Raw genomic sequence first — 25164 nt, 5'->3', positions numbered from 1 at the left:
GGTTGTGCCACTTATAGGTGAGTGCCTCGCTCAGCTGATGCTACTTATAGGTGAGTACCTCGCTCAGCTGATGTACGCAGGTTGTGCCACTTATAGGTGAGTACCTCGCTCAGCTGATGCCACTTATAGGTGAGTACCTCGCTCAGCTGATGCCACTTATAGGTGAGTACCTCGCTCAGCTGATGTACGCAGGTGGTGCCACTTATAGGTGAGTGCCTCGCTCAGCTGATGCCACTTATAGGTGAGTACCTCGCTCAGCTGATGTACGCAGGTGGTGCCACTTATAGGTGAGTGCCTCGCTCAGCTGATGCCACTTATAGGTGAGTACCTCGCTCAGCTGATGTACGCAGGTTGTGCCACTTATAGGTGAGTGCCTCGCTCACCTGATGCCACTTATAGGTGAGTGCCTCGCTCACCTGATGCCACTTATAGGTGAGTACCTCGCTCACCTGATGCCACTTATAGGTGAGTACCTCGCTCACCTGATGCCACTTATAGGTGAGTACCTCGCTCACCTGATGCCACTTATAGGTGAGTACCTCGCTCAGCTGATGCCACTTATAGGTGAGTACCTCGCTCAGCTGATGTACGCAGGTTGTGCCACTTATAGGTGAGTACCTCGCTCACCTGATGCCACTTATAGGCGAGTACCTCGCTCAGCTGATGCCACTTATAGGTGAGTACCTCGCTCACCTGATGCCACTTATAGGTGAGTACCTCGCTCAGCTGATGTACGCAGGTGGTGCCACTTATAGGTGAGTGCCTCGCTCAGCTGATGCCACTTATAGGTGAGTACCTCGCTCAGCTGATGTACGCAGGTTGTGCCACTTATAGGTGAGTGCCTCGCTCACCTGATGCCACTTATAGGTGAGTGCCTCGCTCACCTGATGCCACTTATAGGTGAGTACCTCGCTCACCTGATGCCACTTATAGGTGAATACCTCGCTCACCTGATGCCACTTATAGGTGAGTACCTCGCTCACCTGATGCCACTTATAGGTGAGTACCTCGCTCAGCTGATGCCACTTATAGGTGAGTACCTCGCTCAGCTGATGCCACTTATAGGTGAGTACCTCGCTCAGCTGATGTACGCAGGTGGTGCCACTTATAGGTGAGTGCCTCGCTCAGCTGATGCCACTTATAGGTGAGTACCTCGCTCAGCTGATGTACGCAGGTGGTGCCACTTATAGGTGAGTGCCTCGCTCACCTGATGCCACTTATAGGTGAGTACCTCGCTCACCTGATGCCACTTATAGGTGAGTACCTCGCTCAGCTGATGCCACTTATAGGTGAGTACCTCGCTCAGCTGATGTACGCAGGTGGTGCCACTTATAGGTGAGTGCCTCGCTCAGCTGATGCCACTTATAGGTGAGTACCTCGCTCAGCTGATGTACGCAGGTTGTGCCACTTATAGGTGAGTACCTCGCTCAGCTGCCACTTATAGGTGAGTACCTCGCTCAGCTGATGCCACTTATAGGTGAGTACCTCGCTCAGCTGATGCCACTTATAGGTGAGTGCCTCGCTTACCTGATGCCACTTATAGGTGAGTACCTCGCTCACCTGATGCCACTTATAGGTGAGTACCTCGCTCACCTGATGCCACTTATAGGTGAGTACCTCGCTCAGCTGATGCCACTTATAGGTGAGTACCTCGCTCAGCTGATGCCACTTATAGGTGAGTACCTCGCTCAGCTGATGCCACTTATAGGTGAGTACCTCGCTCAGCTGATGCCACTTATAGGTGAGTACCTCGCTCAGCTGATGCCACTTATAGGTGAGTACCTCGCTCAGCTGATGTACGCAGGTGGTGCCACTTATAGGTGAGTGCCTCGCTCAGCTGATGCCACTTATAGGTGAGTACCTCGCTCAGCTGATGTACGCAGGTTGTGCCACTTATAGGTGAGTGCCTCGCTCACCTGATGCCACTTATAGGTGAGTGCCTCGCTCACCTGATGCCACTTATAGGTGAGTACCTCGCTCACCTGATGCCACTTATAGGTGAATACCTCGCTCACCTGATGCCACTTATAGGTGAGTACCTCGCTCACCTGATGCCACTTATAGGTGAGTACCTCGCTCAGCTGATGCCACTTATAGGTGAGTACCTCGCTCAGCTGATGCCACTTATAGGTGAGTACCTCGCTCAGCTGATGTACGCAGGTGGTGCCACTTATAGGTGAGTGCCTCGCTCAGCTGATGCCACTTATAGGTGAGTACCTCGCTCAGCTGATGTACGCAGGTGGTGCCACTTATAGGTGAGTGCCTCGCTCACCTGATGCCACTTATAGGTGAGTACCTCGCTCACCTGATGCCACTAAAAGGTGAGTACCTCGCTCAGCTGATGCCACTTATAGGTGAGTACCTCGCTCAGCTGATGTACGCAGGTTGTGCCACTTATAGGTGAGTGCCTCGCTCAGCTAATGCCACTTATAGGTGAGTGCCTCGCTCAGCTGATGCCACTTATAGGTGAGTACCTCGCTCAGCTGATGCCACTTATAGGTGAGTACCTCGCTCAGCTGATGTACGCAGGTGGTGCCACTTATAGGTGAGTGCCTCGCTCAGCTGATGCCACTTATAGGTGAGTACCTCGCTCAGCTGATGTACGCAGGTTGTGCCACTTATAGGTGAGTACCTCGCTCAGCTGATGCCACTTATAGGTGAGTACCTCGCTCAGCTGATGTACGCAGGTTGTGCCACTTATAGGTGAGTACCTCGCTCAGCTGATGCCACTTATAGGTGAGTACCTCGCTCAGCTGATGCCACTTATAGGTGAGTGCCTCGCTTACCTGATGCCACTTATAGGTGAGTACCTCGCTCACCTGATGCCACTTATAGGTGAGTACCTCGCTCACCTGATGCCACTTATAGGTGAGTACCTCGCTCAGCTGATGCCACTTATAGGTGAGTACCTCGCTCAGCTGATGCCACTTATAGGTGAGTACCTCGCTCAGCTGATGCCACTTATAGGTGAGTACCTCGCTCAGCTGATGCCACTTATAGGTGAGTACCTCGCTCAGCTGATGTACGCAGGTGGTGCCACTTATAGGTGAGTGCCTCGCTCAGCTGATGCCACTTATAGGTGAGTACCTCGCTCAGCTGATGCCACTTATAGGTGAGTACCTCGCTCAGCTGATGCCACTTATAGGTGAGTGCCTCGCTCACCTGATGCCACTTATAGGTGAGTACCTCGCTCACCTGATGCCACTTATAGGTGAGTACCTCGCTCAGCTGATGCCACTTATAGGTGAGTACCTCGCTCAGCTGATGCCACTTATAGGTGAGTACCTCGCTGACCTGATGCCACTTATAGGTGAGTACCTCGCTCAGCTGATGCCACTTATAGGTGAGTACCTCGCTCAGCTGATGCCACTTATAGGTGAGTACCTCGCTCAGCTGATGCCACTTATAGGTGAGTACCTCGCTCAGCTGATGTACGCAGGTAACTGATGTGACTTATGCGTGAGTACCTGCCTCACCTGATGCTGGTGAGTGCTCTCACACGCATAAGGCCGGTGTATTGTTTTCACTCCCCATGTACAGAGGCGTAGCGAGAGGGGGGGGGGGCGGGGGGGCGGACCGCACCGGGTGACATCATTTAGGAGGTGACACCAAGGCAAAAAATAGTAAAATATATAGAGAAAAATTTGAGGGGGGGGGGGGTGCAAATCGAAAGTTTGAGGGGGGGGGGGGGTGCCAATCGAAAATTGAAAGTTTGTCCTCGGGAAGAGTCGCTACGCCTCTGACGGGGTAACACCATTAAGTGCTGCACTGGGTGACACCCGACCTCGCTACGCCACTGCCCATGTAGATACTGGACTTATATATACAAGTGCTATCGCTCAAGTGAAACAACTATTGTGTTAGCAGGATAGATGTAGCTAACAGCTATAGCACACATACACATAAGTTCTACCAAGATTCGTCTGTGTTTTTATGACAGTTATACGTGAGTACTTTAAACACGCGCATCTAGCGGCTCGTATTATTTCTGGTATGTTTCAAGAAATCACGTGACTCATATAAATGTTCAGCGTGGCATTGTGTGCAAGTTCTAGCCCGTCTAAGTACGACGCCAGTATTGATTACAGTTGTGAAGCATAGATTTTACTGACATTTGCTGTTAGACTTGTCATTTTTTACTTTGTTATCAGCTTAATGCGTCAACAATCGCACAATTTATTCAGCAAATCGCGATATTTAACGTTTTTAGAAGATAAAGAAAGGTACCGAACACTATATTGTCAGTAAGTAGGAAGAAACAGCTATCCGAGACAGAGTTTTCAGATTTCTAAAATACGGGTTCTCAATTGCACAAAATTTATCCTTTGACCTATTTTCCCATGCAGGTATCTAAGCACTGTTCCAGATTACTAAAATACATGTTCTCAACTTATCACATTACCTATCTTCCCACGCAGGTATCTACTACGGCATGACGATATTTATAGTATCATTCGCCACCGCCATGACAGTGTTCACCCTCAACATCCACCACAAGGGGAGCAGGGGCAGGCCGGTGCCGCTGCTGATCAAACGGATCTGCTTCGATCTGCTGGCTAAGGTGTTCTGTATGAAGGTGGATACATGGGATGAGCCGGTCAATTTGGTTAGACTTTTCATACACGACATTTTACGTGTTCCACTTGGTTAGACTTTTCATACACGACATTTCTACATGTTCCATTTCTACATGTTCCACTTGGTTAGACTTTTCATACACGACATTTCTACATGTTCCATGGCATTTCTACATGGTCCACGAGATTTCTGGATGTTCCATTTGGTTAGACTTTTCATACACGACATTTCTACATGTTCCATGGCATTTCTACATGGTCCACTTGGTTAGACTTTTCATACACGACATTTCTACATGTTCCATTTCTACATGTTCCACTTGGTTAGACTTTTCATACACGACATTTCTACATGTTCCATGGCATTTCTACATGTTCCACTTGGTTAGACTTTTCATACACGACATTTCTACATGTTCCATTTCTACATGTTCCACTTGGTTAGACTTTTCATACACGACATTTCTACATGTTCCATGGCATTTCTACATGGTCCACGAGATTTCTGGATGTTCCATTTGGTTAGACTTTTCATACACGACATTTCTACATGTTCCACTAGGTTAGACTTTTCATACACGACATTTCTACATGTTCCACTCGGTTAGACTTTTCATACACGACATTTTACATGTTCCATTTGGTTAGACTTTTCATACACGACATTTTACATGTGTCAGTTGGTTAGACTTTTCATACACGACATTTTACATGTTTCATTTGGTTAGACTTTTCATACACGACATTTTACATGTGTCAGTTGGTTAGACTTTTCATACACGACATTTTACATGTTTCATGGCATTTCTACATGTTCCACGACATCTCTAGATGTTCCATTTGGTTAGACTTTTCATACACGACATTTACATGTTCCACTCGGTTAGACTTTTCATACACGACATATTTATACATGACAAATTCATACAATTCATATCTACATGTTCCACGACATTCGAGCTCAGTAAACCGGCTAATTTGGTTAGACTTTTCATACACGACATTTCTACATGTGTCAGATGGTTAGACTTTTCATACACGACATTTCTACATGTGTCAGTAGGTTAGACTTTTTATACACGACATTTTTATACATGACAAATTCATACACGACATTTTTATACATGACAAATTCATACACGACATTTTTATACATGACAAATTCATACACGACATTTCTACATGTTCCACGACATTCGCGCTCAGTAAACCGGCTAATTTGGTTAGACTTTTCATACACGACATTTCTACATGTTCCATTCGCGCTCAGTAAACCGGCTAATTTGGATAGACTTTTCATACACGACATTTCTACATGTAACGCGACATTCGCGCACAGTTCAGCCACATCTTAAGTCTAAAATCTTTCCCACCAAAATCTTTGACATTCTCCCACCATTTTCTGTTAATTTTTTACACCAAAATCTACAGCATGTCCATATTATTCCCACGTTTACACCTCACACCTTGTAAGTTTGTATCAACCTATTTCATTAATTGTTTTTTTATTGAATGGTTTTAATTTAAATATTTTTTTATTTAAATTTTGATATATAAAAGATTATGCTGTAGAAATTCTTCTAACTTTACTCTGTAAGATTATTTTTAGCCGCATGTAGTGTGTTCTAGAAGTCTTGAGGTTTCCAGCGTAGTAAGGATATTGGCCAAAAATGGAACGGGGAGGGAGGGGGGGGGGGTTTACATTGTTTGTAGAGAGGGTTGGAAAGAATTCTTAGCGAAATCTTAGAGAGGGTTGGAAAGAATTCTTAGCGAAATCTTAGAGAGGGTTGGAAAGAATTCTTAGCGAAATCGTAGAGAGGGTTGGAAAGAATTCTCAGCTAAATATTTCATACAATCATGGATGTTGCTCTAACATCGTGACACTCTATGTCATGTCAACACGGTCAATGAATCACACGCTCACATCATGATGTAGGATTTCACAATAGCATCATCACGTAGAATGTTACAAGCCACATCATCACTGAATGTCACGCGATCATCATCGCATTTGATGTCATGTTGACACCATCACATTAGATGCCATCTTAACCTCATCGCATTAGATGTCACACTGTAATCATTACATTAATGTCATGTTAACATCATTACATTAATGTCATGTTAACATCATTACATTAATGTCATGTTTACATCATCATATTAAATGACACTATCGCTGCTTATCGCTTTAGTATTTCCATCAAAATAAATATTAAACTTTCTGTATGCATGGTAAATTTTAATTTATTTTGAAACAACTTTTATGGCTTTATTTCTACAAATAAGCAGTAGCAATGATTACATGCACATTCTATTTTTAGTAACACCACGAAGCAATAGTTTTATAATGTGTCTTGAAATACATAAACCAATTTCGATGGTGAAGATTTAAAAACAAAAACCCGGAACTAAAAATGATTTAAACGATTTAAAATTATTAAATTGTTATAATTTAAGATTCGCATGTTCATAATTCCTTGCATGATTATGTTTCTATTTTTATTTTCTGAAATAAAAACATTTAAAAATATTTACATCAAAATTCTATTCCTTATTCTGCTATTTATCTATTTTTATGTTAAAAGCATGACAGATTAAGTTATCCTGTAAGAATATTTCTGCTAACCGATGCTTTTAAATTCTAAGTAATTACTTAAATAACTTTCGATTTTATTATGATATATGGAAGTTGGCTGGCATACTTTCAGTTCACCTTTAATAAATGTTATCTTATAACTGACATTTTTTTCTGGCATAATTTTCAGTTCCCTCCAAATAAATTTGACCTTAAACCTGACCATATTTTTCTGGCATATTTTTAGTTTACCCCTAACAAATTTGACCTTTAACCTGACCATATTTTTATGGCATATTTTCAGTTTAACAAATTTAACCTTAAATCTGACCATATTTTTCTGGTATATTTTCAGTTCACCCCTTGTACATTTGTCCTTATAACTGACCATATTTATCTGGCATATTTTCAGTTTACCCCTAGTACATTTGACCTTAAATCTGACCATATTTTTCTGTCATATTTTCTGTTCACCCCTAGTACATTTGATCTTAAATCTGACCATATTTTTCTGTCATATTTTCTGTTCACCCCTAGTACATTTGACCTTAAATCTGACCATATTTATCTGGCATATTTTCAGTTCACCCCTAGTACATTTGACCTTAAACCTGACCATATTTTTCTGGCATATTTTCAGTTCACCCCCGACTGCAATGGGGCGCCCGGCGGATCGTCCAATTATATCCGTTTCAAGGTGGCCAGTCAGCAGGACGCTGACCAGATCAACCTGGTATGTCAGCCAGTGGCGCCGCCTCACACCCCCACCCCACCCTCTACCTGTACACCCCCACCTATACCTTGTGTACCCCCCTCTCTAACCACAGTCAGTAGGGACCCTGCATCGTTGTATTTTCTGTTGTTTTTATTTTATCGTCACCCCTCTGTGATATATGACTACCATGTGATGCCTTATGTTATCAACTTTCCTGGTGTATTCAACTTTCCGAATATTGTCAACTTTCCCTATGTATAACAATTGTCGTCGTAATCAAAACTCCGGATATTGTCAACTTTCCCTATGTATAACAATTGTCGTCTTAATCAACTTTCCGGATATTGTCAACTTTCCCTATGTATAACAATTGTCGTCTTAATCAACTTTCCGGATATTGTCAACTTTCCCTGTGTATAACAATTGTCGTTGTAATCAACTTTCCTGATCAACTATCGATCCTTATCATTTTTTTTATATCATTAAATTTCATATAATCTTTTTTTTCTTATTAACCCACTTCTATTATAAGTAGACCTTGTATGAGCTTCACTGAAACCACTAGATACATATTATTGCTCTAAACTGTGTCTGATCTTTGTATCGTCTGTCAGTCTTCACAACTTCAATATCAAATGCCGTCATAGACTTACAAAATGACGTATTGTAACCTTCATTAAAAATCATTTTCCTTCAACCCTTTTAATAATATGTAGAATATTTAACTTAAAAATTGAATATTTTGAGTATTAACTTAGCTTTAGATTCCAAAAGAAAAAAAATATTTTTAAAAAAATGGACGATTTACACTACTTAACTCTACCTAACGATGTGATCCGCGTGAATTATTCAATATCACACAACGCCGCATTGAAAAACAGCTACATTTGACCACCAAACCTACACCATTGAACACATACAATTTTTAAAATTCACCTACCACGAACGTTTGTTTTAAAACTTTTTTTTTGAGCACGTTTAATTAAACACCTGGTGCCTGCAATATTTACCTAATTTTTTTTCTCACACATCTTTGTGGGGTAGGTCACTCACACCAGTGTGTGGGGGAAATATGCGCGCGCTGCTCACTATCTTGCATGTTGATGTCACGTGTTTGATGTTTAGTTCACGCATGACTGGCTACCTACATACCACACCATCGCACCTTGAGATGTTTTGATAGCTTTGTTTTCTAAAAAAAAGTCTAGCTGCTGAAAGTACTGAATCCATTTCTTTTGGTAACAACACTAATTTGAGTTTTAAATAATTATATTTTATTGGATTAACATTGCATTTTAAATGTAATTTAATGAGTGAACAGGGAAGAAAAGTTTACTTTAGATTAAAATTATAAACGGTATTAAATATTCGAAATGGAACAAATACTTTTGGCGTGTGGACTTTTGACTTCCAGTATTTCTTGTATTTACATCAAGTGAACTTTTGTTTACATGTTGATGACATGTTGTTGAAATATTGTTGACAAATTGTTGACATGTTGTTGACATATTGTTGACATATTGTTGATATATTGTTGACATATTGTTGACATATTGTTGACATATTGTTGACATGTTGTTGACACATTGTTGACATATTGTCGACATATTGTCGACATATTGTTGACATATTCTTGACATATTCTTGACATATTGTTGACATGATGGGCACATGTTATTGACATGTTGCCATATTATCGCCATGTTCTTGCCCATATAACTGACCATATTTTCTGCCCATTTCCCCAGGAGCTGAAGCAGGTCCACGACATGACCCACGTCAGCCGCGTCGACATCCCCCCGCTAGACGGCGACACCTACCAGGGCAACGGCGCCATCCCCCGGACATTTCCGTCGTTCCGGCGCTCCAACGGCACGACGTCCACGTCGGAACAGGTGTCGGAAATGCCTCAGTTCGAGGCGTATTTCTCCCGCGTGCTGCAGCGGGTCTACCAGACTCTGGAGCGGAACGATATCCGGCTAGCGGAACAGGATCAGCGGGAGGGCATCAAGCTGGAGTGGCAGCAGGTCGCGCAGATTACCGATCGTCTGCTGCTGATCTGTTTCGTCTGCTTCACCCTGACCATCACGGGCGTGGTGCTACTCGCCGCCCCCGCGGGGGTCAATGTATGAGCGTTGATGTCTTGGGTTTCGGTGGCGTGGGTTCAAATCCCACGGGGAAGCTGAACTTTTTTTTGTTTTGTGATTTCTAGACCAGGACTTTTTTAGTCTATTTCCGGGGAGCGGAAATCGCGAAATCTCGACCCAAAGTGGTATAGTGGGAGCCGTGTTGTGTACAACATAGACCTTACGTCAAGTGTTTTAGTGTTTCCGTCGAGAATTTCCGTGATCGGAAAAAATGCAATATCTCCGCACTCATCCTGTATTAACGACGAACTCGTCTCGCAATAACGCTGTACTGACATTCAAAGAAACAAAACCGATGTGTTTATTTTAGACTAGACAACGTTAAACGAAGCATTGAGTGATAACAACGGCTAGATATTTATTTGACTCTTCCTATAGTGATACATGTTTTGTTCGCCATGGATCTGTGTTGATGTGTTTCTGAAAAACTTCAAACAACCCGAAGTTTACTTTTCCTAAGGCGCCGTTCAATGGATACTGAGGTTGGCTATTGGATAATGTTTGGTGGGCTCCTTCTCCACACAAAGTTCTCACATATCGGATTTTGTAGTTTCACGTGTCTGGGGTATGCAACATTTTCGGCGTAGGCAATGTTTTTTCTTCTTAATGCAAAACGTCGTTGATAGATAAAAGTTGGACTGGACTATCAGTTCTTGGTTGATGGATAAGTTGGATTAAACTATAAGTTCTTGGTTGATGGATAAGTTGGATTGGACTATAAGTTCTTGGTGGATGGATAAGTTGGACTGGATTATAAGTTCGTTGTTGATGGATAAGTTGGACTGGACTATAAGTTCTTGGTGGATGGTTAAGTTGGACTAAAAATATGTGGTTCATGGATACGTTGGATTAGCAATCTGTGGTTCATGGATACGTTGGATTAGCAATCTGTGATTGATTGATAAACTGAACAATCAATACCTGTTTGATGGATACGTTTTACTGAACTATGCATTCGTGGTGAATGGATAAGCTCATCTAACTCTGCAGGAAGGATAATTTCGACAGTATATGATCGTGTTGGATATTCAGCTTTGTTGTATGCCGTGACGTAAGGGTCACTTTTGACGGAATAAGATACACGACTGACCGTAGAGGTGAGGCGATTCTTTTAATGGATTTACAGTGGTGAATTTTCCTAGTGTATGATCAGTGACAGCATACACTCCTTAAATAAAGAGAGAAAGATTGTGAGTGACATGCTGTTCAGCCTATAAACTCTGGATATTTAACACGAACATTCGTTAACATAACTGGATAATGATTACAGAATCTATAAAAACTTGGAGCGGTTTTCCTGAATGCTGTTCAAGTTATGGAGTTTGTTTTTGGACTATCTTATAGAAAGGCACACGAGATGTTACTTTTACACATCAGGTACAATGAGTGGAATTAGCAGCTTGCGGATAGCGAAGTTTTATGGACTATTTTAGTACAACTGCATGAACTTGGATACCTCGCAGGGAGAGATTTTATGGACTATTGTAGAACATGCAATACAAAACTTAGATGTCTCGCGAATGTGAAGTTCTATGGTAGAATAAACAACACTTAACTTAGACAACTTGCGAATGTGATTCTATGGACTATAGCAGAACGAGCAACACCAAACTTAGATATCTAGCAGAATGTGCGATTCTATAGACTAGAAAAAACAACACGAAACTTAGAAACCTTGCAGAGAGCGAGGTTATATGGACTATGCAAACTCAGACGAATCTAAATCCTATTTAAACCCGGTTGGCTGGCTCGCATTTTGATGATTGCTTGTCTCGCGAAATCTGCGTGAACGTCGCGGGGAGTCTAGAGAGTTCGTGGCATTTCGAGCTGCCCTGCTTTAGCTGTTTAGCCGTACCATCATCAGGATGAAGACCAATAAAGTGCTGTGGCCGTGAATGAATGTTAAAGAAAGGTGCAATTTTTAACCCAACCTCATTGTACAAAACTTTAAAGTAATTTTTTTTTTCTCCATGCAAAGTGCAGTCACCGGCAAGCGAGCAGTACACATTTTTTAAACAATAAACGTAATGATAAATCCAGACTTGGAGACTGTAAACATGATCTAAGACGATTACTGTGAGTTGTTAACTAGAATAGCCAAAAACATAAGCGTGTTTAGCTTATGTGCACATGTACTGATTTTATGCTCTGAACACAACTTGTACGGACAAACTGATGACGTTCTACACAATATATCCATGTGATAACTTGTATTCTGATGATGTGTTACAGAAATACACTTTATGGTATGATGATGTGTTTCGACTACAAGTTTGACGCTATTCGATTGGAGAGCAATCTGTAACAAATAGATGGCAGATCTTGGACCAGGAAGTTGTGTTCTGTGTTCACTGGATAAACTTTAACGTTGCGAGCTAAACTAAGTGTGAGTGATGGGTTAGAAAAATTATGCACAAATTATAGTGGTCCTTTTGTCTGTAACATTTGTACACTGGAATTTGTAGGAGATCAGGTTCTATAAATACCGATGTTGTGTTAACGGCGTTTTTAGAGAGTGAACGAGAAGGAAATATAGGCGATTTGTGGAGCTACAACAGGGAACGTGTTGATGTGAAGGGGTGGGGAGGCGTACTAGAACAGGGAACTGGTGGATATGGGGGAGGGGGTACTAAAACAGGGAACTTGATGATGTGATGGCGGGGGGGGGGGGGGGAGGGGGGAGAGGCTACATCAGAAAACTACAACCAGAATGTGAAACACAAACACAGCAAACCTTGTCAAACGAAAACCTCAGTTCTGTGATCAACGTACACTATTGCAAAATCGATTCTGCCATCGGAGTAAAACGTCTTTTTAAAATAACATGTATTACATAATCGATACTCTCTGACGATGATATCGATACCGCTACGAACGGACGGCAAACGACATTGTGATGTCTGGAAGAGTTATCTCTGTAAATATTTGTAGAATTCTTCTTTGTCCATCACGTGGTTGTTGGGTTTTTTTCCTTACCCATAAATGCTCTCATGGATTGTCGATACTTTTTTTTTCTGTCTAGCTGGTTTGGACAGCAATAGTCGACGCTCTATTTTTAGCCATACAGCCCCTTCATCGCAGCCATCTAAACTTTCGCCATTTTTGTTTCTTAGTTACTTTGTTTATCCACTACATATATCACATCTTAGAAACATAGCACATATATACATATATATATATATATATATATATATATATATATATATATATATATATATATATATATATATATATATATATATATATATAATTATGTATTAATAAGACTGAAATGGGGAGTTTTCAATTTGTTGATACATGCAAATTAGGCGTTAAGACAAGAATATTTTGAAAATTAAAAAAATGTTTTGTTTGGTCGTTGAGGTTGGAATGAGACTTTTGCTGTTTCTCTTCAAACATCTAAATGAAGAGATAATTTATTTGTAGTAAAACACCACACGCATTCAAGCGTACACTTACACTTACAGAAAAACACGCATGCAATTTTCTGCTTTATAAAAGATCACCCCCCCCTAGATATACACACACTTACATCTAATTATATACTTAACATAAACATCCTCTCACTTAGACCTTACAACTTATGTTCAACATAAGCCTCCGTATAGTCTCCATACACGTTTTAGATTTTTTAATTAATTATTCGACGCTTCTCATTAGAAATAAAATGCTCTTTAATTATCCTTCATCTAAAGCTTCACCTCATAAAGCAATCACGAAACATTCACTCAACGAGAACAGAGAGCACGACAATAGCAAGACATTTAGAGTTACATTACACGATATTTTTTGTTCAAAACTTGTCAGGAAATCACAGGATTCATGTTCGTCTGTGTGACTTCACGGTGGAGTAATCCATTCTTTGTTACATCACTTCCATTGTTATGCATATATATATACTGACTTGTGTGAATTTATTCGCTATAGTTATTTAAGGTTAAATTGTCATGCATATGCACACTTGAAATGTGACGTTTTAATAAATTACTTAATCCATAAACTACATAATCTTTTCAATACGCAATCAATACATTCGTTAAAAATATATACTCTAAAACAAAAACATTTTCTAAGTTTTTTTTAGATAAGGTGAAGCAGTTCACTTCTCACATAGAGCCAGCTGTTAGTGTAGGGTGTAGGGATGTTCTGTTACATCCCCGGCATGAGCTTAGCCTGATGTATCTAACCACACACCACCATCTCTCTTGTGAAGTTTGTGTACAGCCACCCTCAACACAAAACACAGATTCACCCAAATAAACAACCACATTCTTGATGTATCTAACCACACACCACTATCTGTCTCTCGTGAAGTTTGTGTACAGCCACCCTCAACACAAAACACAGATTCACCCTAAGAAAAAACCACATCCTTGACTTATCTAACCACACACCACCATCTATCTCGTGAAGTTTGTGTACAGCCACCCTCAACACAAAACACAGATTCACCCAAATAAACAACCACATTCTTGATGTATCAAACCACACACCACTATCTGTCTCTCGTGAAGTTTGTGTACAGCCACCCTCAACACAAAACACAAACATATACACCCAAAGAAAAAATCAAATTCTTTTGATTTATTCAACCACACACCACCATTACTCTCGTGAAGCCAGTGTAGGACCAGAGCATTGACAACCGCCTGCAAAAAAAAAAAAAAAACACGAACATATACACCCAAAGAAACAACTTCATTTTTATAGTCAAATATTTAAAGAGTGTCAGGTATTCTGTTAATTCGTTTTGCAATAAGTCTGCTTTGAAATAAAATGGTATGTTTATTTATACGTTTTATTTATCAAATGTAACAAAAGCAATGAAAATGTATGAGTTACTTTGTACCTGTAAAAACATAACCATACATCCCATATGATGTTGAATAAATTCATTTTGCACGTTTTACCATTCATGTCGCATGTTTTATATCAGGATTCTTTAAGCTCATATCACGAGGCGCATGCGCACTATAAAAAAAAAATTAACTTTGAGAATACGTAAACAATTAGATATTTGGTATAATTAAGCTAAGACCACGAACCTGTTATTATGGTAAAAAAAAGATTTAAAAATTAACTTAGGTAATTACAAAACAACTCTAGTTATAAGGATCAAGTACATTTGATGTATGTATTTTGAAAAAAAAAGTATTGAAGCTGCACTGATTTACTTATATATATGACGATTTATTTTGTCTTCACATTAAGCTGTGGTTGTATTACAAATTTCTAACATTTTTTTGTGATATCTTGTTTATTTTTTGCTGTTTTTTTTATGCATTTTAAAAAGTTGTAAATTCGGTAAGGAAATTTAGAGAATAACATGAGGCTGAATAAAGACTATGGAAACTGGTTGCGCAACTTTTTTTTTCACTGCTAGTTGTGTGTGGGGTTTTGATATGAACTACTGTTGAAGAAAATACTTGGTGATCGTGTATGTGTCTGGTTGTATGAGGTTGAATTACCTGAGGCACAACCATACTTTGTGTATGTGATATGATAACATGAACATAAGTCTCTTATACGTGAACATATAATGTGATACATCATGAACTTACAAATTATGTGTAATGTAATGAATATACAAATAATAAGACAGAACATAAATACAAAGTTATGTGAAACATTGTAAACATATACAAAAATGTGTTAATGACATATGAACATACAAATAATAAGATTAAAGATAAACACAAAAATAATGTGATACAGCATAAACATAGAAATAATTTGACATATGAACATACAAATAACATAAAACATTAACACAAAAATAGTGTGATATATCGTGAACACAAAATAATAAACGTAATGAACAGAAAAACGTGATACCAAGTGAACCTACAAATTATGGTACATATTGTGAACACAAAAATAATGTTTTGCATCGCTGAGTGAAGATAGACATAGTTATCGGCTGATTCAAGAGCGTTAACAAAAACACGGATGATAAGTCTTCTAGTAAGAGAAACCTGATAGTTATATTTTTTTAACCCCTTATTTTTAAAAATCTTTCAAAACTGACGTAAATTCTGATATTATATATATTTAAAAGGTAAGATGATAAATACGTTTATTCTGTGTCTTTCATGAAAACCATCAACCTTAACGTCCCCACACCTGGAAAATAATCTCATCTCATTAAAAACTCAGCACCTCCCGTCCTTTGATAGCCCGCCCATTTTTACATCAGATATCCCGCCCATTTTTAACATCAGCTACGACTGCGCGAACGCTAGAAATTACTCCGATAAAACACCGGAAGCCAAAAAAATTAACCTTAGGGGAGCAGTCAGTGAAGACATGGTACAGAAGGGAGTGTTCAGTGAATACACTACACCGAGATTCATAGTTTTAAAATGTGACTTTAAAATGGGTTATAAAGATGCACCGAAACAGCAAGATGAAACTGGAATTTTAATAAAATATTGATATTTTAAATGAAGTCTAATCTGAAGGATTTTAACAACTGCACAAAAAAACCGACCCGGTAATCTCTCACGTTAAAGACGTAATCCGACGAAGAACATCAAATCCTGTAAACTCGCTGCATGAATGGTTAAAAATTGTATTTAGATTAGGGGGTCACTCGGGAGGGGGTGAGTTTTTGTTTTGACAAGTGCCAACACGTGTTAATCCCGGGTGTCGGGGTGAATTGAAATGAGTACTCAAAGTCGGTGTGATTGATGTCTGGTAATTAATTGTGATTTTTATATAATTATTTTTTTTTCTTAATGATCAGGGTGCTATTAAGACTAGTTAGGACGTGATTAGATAAGGTATCACAAATGTCGATCTAAAAATTAGTGTCATTTTGGTAACACCCTGATTTTAAATATCACCACAACAAGTTAACAAATAGTGTAATTTTGGTAGCTACATGATTTCAAATATCACCTATACTAATTTACAAATAGTGCAATTTTGGTATAAATCATCATAACAAATCATTTAAGAAATGACCTGATATATCACATCGACATAATATGCCATTGAATTCATCCGTTCACTTGATGAAGAATATATATGATGACAATATGTAAAACTTACATTTGTATTTGAGCCTTTGTTTACATAGGCGAAGGAAAGATCGTCCAGAAATTATAAGTATTCAGCCCACCCCCCCCCCCCCCCCCCAGGAAATGTAAGTCAATCCCATCCCACATAAGTCGAGACCTAGTAGTCGAGAAGAAACGGTCGAGACTGAGAAGTAGTAACCAAGTAGTCGAGACCATTGGCGTAGCGACCCATTCTGGCGCCCTGGGCGAACCATCCATTTTGCGCCCCTCACGCTCATTTAAATATATATATATATATATATATATATATATATATATATATATATATATATATATATATATATATATATATAGTTATTCAAGTTAGTGAATCCCCCCCCCTACACTCATTTGGAAAGGTATGTGGCGCTTTTAACCAGTCACTATCTTTAAATGTTTCTATTGTGGTGCCTCACAATTGATGTACAATTGTATATATAATTCAATACCCCTACTTAAAATGATCTTTTTTCAACCCTTTTTGGCCGCCCCACCCGCCATCCTCTATCTACGCCACTGGTCGAGACTTAGAGATGACAGGACAAGATGACATGACAATATGACATGACAAGATGACAGAGAACTCCCCTCAACTGCCACCCGCTGAAGAAAAAATCCCATCCCCCTCAATACGACCGAGCAAACAATGGCGCCGAGATGTGGGATGAACTGATCTTAAAGGCTGCCAGATCAGCCTGGGGTAAATGGACGGTAATCTAAGGGAGAGAATCGTGTGAATACACTAAGGGGGGAGAATCGTGCGCATACACGCCTTGCTTTTTTTTTTTGTTGGCGAAAAGAGAGACATTTTTATCCCATGACAAGGTTATTCCAGTTAAGATTTACGTTAAGCTTTTCTGTTTTTTTTTTTATTTTTTTTTAAATCCATTTTGAATTTTTTTTACACATTGTATTTTTTTGGCGAAGGATCATTTGAAATTAAATCATTAAAAAAAAAAAAAATTCAATTATGATGCTTTGAGATTTAAATATTCAGAGTGCATGAAAGACTGAAAGGATTAAACCTTAGTTAGTGTTTATTCAAATTAATTCACAAGATGCGTTCGTTTTATGTGTCTTGAACACAGACAGTAAAAGATGATGATGTGTTTTCTAAGTATACACCTACTGCAGAATACCATGAGAACCGACAGTATTTAAGGGCCATGTCAACAGAATTTTTAAAAAGTGCTTCACATTTTTCTGGCACGATAGAATTGTTTGCCGGCTAAGTTTTCATGAACGCCTGCTAGACGGTGTGTCTGGTCTGTTATAGAGCAGGTCAAGATGTGATCAGACTATGTCTAGACACCAGACATTTGTCTGCTCTGATCAATTTCTGTTTGTGCCTAACACGAAATTTTTCTATTAACACGTACCATGCATGCGGGAGTGAAGGGGTTGGGAAGGGGTCGGCTGCTTATTTCCTGGGTCAACGCTCGAAAGACCAGATCTACAGAGTTGCCAGATTGGTATCGTAGTAGCCAAAATTAAAATATTTTGGCTCGGTGTTTCTTTTTTTTATAGAAAAGTATTTCTAATTTTCTGATGCGCAACAGGCCTGCTCTTTTTATATTCTGCTAACTTGAAATGTAGCTTCAATCAGTGACTAGAAAAACATAGACTTGGAAATTGTTATTCTAATATGTCAATGGGTAACTCGGCACATAACTTAAAAGATGAATAATCGTTACATAATGGCTAGCTCATTCATAAAGAAACTTCTACAATTGAAAGAATTGAATGCTTTCCGTACTTAGGAAATTTTAGTAACTAGACAACTCAGTTGTGAAAGAGTTGTACTTACAACTAGTATGTAAAGAACTTATTTATTTTTCTTATTTATTTAAATACTAAATATTAACATGAAAATGAAATATGAAGAGATATATTTTTGTTCGGTTGCCTCTAACAGAAGACATTTTTCTTAAACACCCCCCGAACAAAACAAATGTTCAAACGAAAGATTGGTTAAACTACAAGTCCAGTTTTTGTTTATCATTTCATCTGTCAAAGTTCTGAATTTCCCGGTTCACTGCCGTACGTAAGATAAATAGTTTGTCTTAGATCCTATACAAATAGGTTTTTAGCCGTGTGTTTAAATCTAATGTTGTTGAGTATATGTATTAAATGGTTAAAAAAAGAATAGAGAAACTTAGAAAAGTCACTCCGTGATAGATAAAACGTTGAATTGTTGTGGAATATTTAGGTATATTGTGTATGTACTGTAATTCGTTTAAAAATACATTCCACATTTATACTTAAGAACTTACTTATATTCTATCCCAATTTCGGATATAGCATACACGTTAAAATATCATTAAAATGTAATGTTAATTTATTTTCATCGTTAATAAAGTTGTTCACCAAGACGATGGACCATGTAATACAGTTGTGCAACCATTTTTTTTTCAACACCAAACCACATTTTTACTCAGCAATTACATGTACCGAGATGTAAGGGTTAATTACATAGCTGCTTGAAAAGACTCAGTAAATATGGCTACATTACATGTGCTTTTATAGATGGAGAAATATTACGTATGAATCAATGTGATACGATACAAAAATATGTAAATATTCTTTACTGCTAAAAGGGTTTTAAAAGCTTTTTGTATTTTTTAGCATAGAATTTTTTGTGTGTAAATCTAAAGAGAGATTCTCATCTAAGAAAATATATTTAAGTGTGGGTTTCTAGACTTGAAGGTTTTCTAGATCTGAAGGATTTTGGGGCTCATGGTGCTGAAAAAAGGTAAAGTCTGGGATGTATTTGTACAGTCGTGGGCGGACCCTGGTTTCTACATGGTGAGTACAAGGTCATAAGGCTTGAACAGATGTTTGATGTGGTGAGTTTTGCGTTTTCTGTTACTTCTTACAGATCACAGGGTTGTGGGTTGGATTGATTTCAATGTCAAAATGAGGGGTCAGCGCTGGACTGATATCGCTGTCACAATGAGGGGTTGGGCTGATATCACTGTCACAATGAGGGGGTTCAGGGTTGGACTGATATCACTGTCACAATGAGGGGGTTCAGGGTTGGACTGATATCACTGTCACAATGAGGGGTTCAGCGCTGGACTGATATCGCTGTCACAATGAGGGGTTGGGCTGATATCACTGTCACAATGAGGGGGTTCAGGGTTGGACTGATATCACTGTCACAATGAGGGGTTCAGCGCTGGACTGATATCGCTGTCACAATGAGGGGTTGGGCTGATATCACTGTCACAATGAGGGGGTTCAGGGTTGGACTGATATCACTGTCACAATGAGGGGTTGGGCTGATATCACTGTCACAATGAGGGGTTCAAGGTTGGACTGATATCACTGTCACAATGAGGGGTTCAGGGTTGGACTTATATCACTGTCACAATGAGGGGTTCAGGGTTGGACTTATATCACTGTCACAATGAGGGGTTCAGGGTTGGACTTATATCACTGTCACAATGAGGGGTTCAGGGTTGGACTGATATCACTGTCACAATGAGGGGTTCAGGGTTGGACTTATATCACTGTCACAATGAGGGGTTCAGGGTTGGACTGATATCACTGTCACAATGAGGGGTTCAGCGCTGGACTGTTAGAGGGGTTCAGGGTTGGACTGATATCACTGTCACAATGAGGGGTTCAGGGTTGGACTGATATCACTGTCACAATGAGGGGTTCAGCGCTGGACTGTTAGAGGGGTTCAGGGTTGGACTGATATAAAAAAAAGACAATTTTCTTGCATTTTTTACTTGATGTTTGTTTTGTAAAAAGAATACTGTAGCCGCGGTTTGATTATCTTTATTCTAAAGACACCATCCCGAGTCCTCTTTCTTCTACAATCAAACACATGCTGTTGTCGGCAAAATTCTTTTGAAAAATTATTCATCGCGCGAGAGACCGCTAGATATTAAGACGACTTTTGCTTCTCTATAGCATTGATTAGGGGCTCAAATCCATTGTGATTTTATAATGCAAAATGTTCGTTTGTTGTGTTGGTAGAACTACCATGCTGTACTATTTCGGTTTTATGTACGTTTACTTCTTTTTGTAAACCGTGACATGTTTGTGGTAGTGTGTACAAACTAGCGCCTTAACATCTAAGCCTTTTATAGTTCCGCCACTGGCACCTTGATAGTGGTTTTGTAAAAAACAAACAGATCTACTACAGTAGCGATGTTCTACAGTAGCTAACACACGCTGTTGCGTAAAAGAAAAAAAATATACATGAGTTGTAGTGTGAAAGATAGGCAAACGTTCAAGCTACTCCCATGACTTATTTCCCTTTTTTAAATAGTCAAATATGTGTGCTCTTAAACAATTTTTAATAGATTGGCACTAAACAAATTAAAAAATAACAATTACTTCTCTTAATTATTACTTTTAAAAAATACATTATAGAGAATGGCAGAGTATAAACAGGAAATATATTTAAAACTAATAATATAAATACAAAAAAACATAAAAATAAACATAACGCGAGAAACCATTACACATACAAAGCTTTCATGCTTCATATTATTTTGACCGTAATTTTATTCAATACCTAAACAAGATCGAAATAAGTAGTCTATGTTCATACTTTCGTATTTTGTTTATATATTTATATGTATATATATATATATGATTAAATATGTATATATATATTTATGGGGCCCAGAATACATCTTCATTATATATATATATATATATATATATATATATATATATATATATATATGTATATATATATATATATATATACATATACATATATATATATATATACATATATATATATATCTATATATATCTATATATATATCTATATATATCTATATATATATATATATCTATATATATATATATCTATCTATATATATATCTATATATATATATATATATATATATATATATATATATATATATATATATATATATATACACATACATACATATATATATACATACATATATATATATATATATATATATATATATGTATGTATGTATATATATATATATATATATATATATATATATATATATATATATATATATATATATATATATATATATATATATATATATATATATATATATATATATATATATATATATATATATATATATATATATATATGGGGCCCAAAAAAATTATTCGGGTTGGCCCTTTTTTTCTAGTTCCGCCACTGTCTCTACCCCGACTACAACTGCACATAACTGTCTAACTCCGCGAGTGCTAACTCATCTTTGACTTCCCTAGCTGTCATCAACTGACTCTTCGGTGGTCAGCTGACCGTCTCAAGTGACCGGTCAGTTCGTTCCACTGCATTCTATTGGTTCTGCTTGACCATTGTCTAGCTGACCTACGCCATGATATCTATCGCTTATCTATGACCTATATTTAAATCTTGCGTCATCACAGTTGGCCTGGGTTGGCCTGGGTCGGCCTGGGTCGGCCTGGGTTGGGCTGGGTTGGGCTGGGTTGGGCTGTTATATCTGTCACAATGTAAAACACTGGGTTGGATAGTTATCTCTGCCACAAGCTAGGATAAAATGTTAACATTCTATCTCTGCCACAAGCTAGGATAAAATGTTAACATTCTATCTCTGCCACAAGCTAGGATAAAATGTTAACATTCTATCTCTGCCACAAGCTAGGATAAAATGTTAACATTCTATCTCTGCCACAAGCTAGGATAAAGTGTTAACATTCTATCTCTGCAAAAAGTTAGGATACCGTGTTAATATCCTAACTCTGCCACAAGTTAGGATACCATGTCGGCTTCTTAGAGGTGAGGGGATTACCTCGTCCCAAAAAAAAAAAAAAAAAAAAAAAAACAATCGACAAACTCGTCTCCACCACACCCACATATGCAAATGAGATTCGATTCGGTATACACCGGCCGTGCCCACAAATCCATCTCAAATTCACAGGAGCTTCCGGTTTTCCAAGGTCAGGGTTGGAGGAAGCAATAAGATTGTCGCCTAATTAAGTCCCCTTTTATCTGCTGACACCCTGGATTGATTCCAAGTTTTTAAAATTTGAAAATGTAAAAAAAAATGTGAAGTGAGTTAAAGGAATGATAGAGGCTCGATTGAAGATGCACCCTAGGCAAAAATGGCGTCGTGGATTTCGTTGCAGCGTCTAAGATTTTGGCTTACTTACAGCATAATGTAGGTTATATTCGATGGTGCTTCTTTCTATGCTACTTAAGCTAAGAAAAATAGCAGTTTAATGAAACGCCTGAAATTATTTTGCTTAACGATATAAATAATGCGAACTGTTGTTGTGTTTTAAGTAGTCTGTGAATTGTGAGAGAGGATATCATACTCAGTGGCGTAGCAGGTCGGGTGTCCACCGGTGCGGCACTTAATGGTGTCACCCTCCCAGAGGCGTAGCGACCCTCCCCTGCGCCCGTCGACAAACTTTCATTTGGCGTGCTCTCAGGATAAACCTTGCAATTTTCGATTTGCATCCCCCCCTCAAACTTTCGATTTGTACCCCCCCCCCTCATCCACCCTAGACGGGATTTGTCAAATTTGCTATTAAAAGACTATTTAACACGCGAATGAATCACTTAATTAAGTGGAATTATCATTTTTCTCTAAATATTTTGCTATTTTTTGCCTTGGTGTCACACTTCTAAATGGTGTCACCCGGTGCGGTCCGCACACGCACCCCCCCCCCCCTCGCTTCGCCACTGCTCATACTGCCTTGGAGGTATGCACAAGACAGAAGTTCACTTTATAATAATTTTGCTTTAATGAATAGTTTAATTCCACGAAGTAACATGAGGGGTTGTCTTTAAGTTGGTAACATCTTAAAGAAAAATATCTCATAGTCTAATGTCAGATTGGGGTCGGCGTGGTCGAGTCGGTTAAGCTTACGGTTGCCAGAGTTTCTTCCAGGCATCTCTGTCCGCCCCCCCCCCCCGAAGAAAGTCTACCGCCCCCTCCCCCCCCCCCTGAAAATTTCAAGTGCCCCCCCCCCCCCTCGTAGAAAAAAGTCTGGAAGAAACACTGACGGTTGCTTAACCAGAAAGTCTAAAGTTCGAACCCTCGAGCATATGAGGCTAGATAGCTGGGGGCAGCTACTCTTCTAGGAGAGAAAACTCCAAAATCAAACAACTGCTGCCTTGTAGTTTGTTCGTGGTTTGACAAAGGCTATGAAAGCAAATCCAAAAGGAAAAGCAGGCTGAAATCGGAATCCATTTGGCGAATAACAAGTTGACACGTGTTACTTAATCGTGTTAGAGCAGTGGTTCCCAGCCTTTTTCGAGTGGCGACCCCCTTTTATAAAAAGTAAGTGACCCGCGACCCCCATAGAATTAAAAAGCCGAAATTAGTATGGAAATTAATAAGCACTAAAATAAGATTTTCTAGTAGACTTTCAATAACAGACAACATCTAGCTCTAGTGCTGATGTAACGTGGAGTGAAAAGAACCCGTGTTTTTTTTTTTTTTAATTTCATGTCACATAATGCGATGTTTTGACATTTGTTACCGTCATATTTAACAAAATTGTGTGATACATCATAATAAACATCATATACAGCCCTGTACCACATCACATACAGCCCTGTATCGTATCGTATACAGAATAGGGGGACCCGAAAAAAAATTGTGAAGGTAATACGTTTTGTCTAGGGCGCTAAATTTCCTGGCGCCGACACTGAGAGGACCTTAAAAAACAATTTAATGTTAATGAAGGTTTTAAAAAGAAAAAAAAAGTTTAACTATGATGTAAGTAGCGTTAAGTCTTATGTGACAGTATCAAGCAATAATTTTCACACCATTTTTGTTTTTAGGAAAACGTCTCTTATTCTGTTCAGTAATTTAAAAAATCACAAAAGAAAAACTGTACTTGAAGTTAAAAAAAAATTAGTTTTTCAGAGTAAAAATTAAAGTCTGAGATTTTGTTCTGGTATTTAAAGATATATGAATTTGGTATAGAGCGAGGTTATTTCAGAAGGTTCGCTGCCAACAGTGCGTGAACTCGCTATATAATCGTGTAGTTATGTGGGTGTGAAAGGAGGGGGGAGGTAGTCAGTGGCGTAGCGAGAGGGTGGGGGTGCGGAGCGGACCGCACCGGGTGACACCATTTAGGGGGATGACA

The 25164-nt window shown here is 38.9% G+C and overlaps 1 protein-coding gene across 1 annotated transcript in view; it reads left to right on the top strand.

Moving 5' to 3' along the window:
• Positions 1–10002, top strand: part of LOC131936787 (neuronal acetylcholine receptor subunit alpha-10) — a 194075-nt gene extending 184073 nt beyond the window's left edge. The window contains exons 8-11 of the mRNA XM_059293861.1: positions 4419–4597; positions 6009–6011; positions 7796–7888; positions 9619–10002. Coding sequence (XP_059149844.1) covers positions 4419–4597; positions 6009–6011; positions 7796–7888; positions 9619–10002 — 659 coding nt within the window. The remainder of the gene's footprint in view (positions 1–4418; positions 4598–6008; positions 6012–7795; positions 7889–9618) is intronic.
• The last annotated feature ends 15162 nt before the right edge of the window (positions 10003–25164 follow it).

Source organism: Physella acuta, unplaced genomic scaffold (genome assembly GCF_028476545.2).
Source record: "Physella acuta isolate Inbredline_101_S28 unplaced genomic scaffold, ASM2847654v3 ptg000187l, whole genome shotgun sequence".
NCBI classification, from domain to species: domain Eukaryota; kingdom Metazoa; phylum Mollusca; class Gastropoda; family Physidae; genus Physella; species Physella acuta.
The sequence above is the reverse complement of the archived record's forward strand: the minus strand, read 5'-3'. Positions and strand labels throughout refer to the sequence as shown.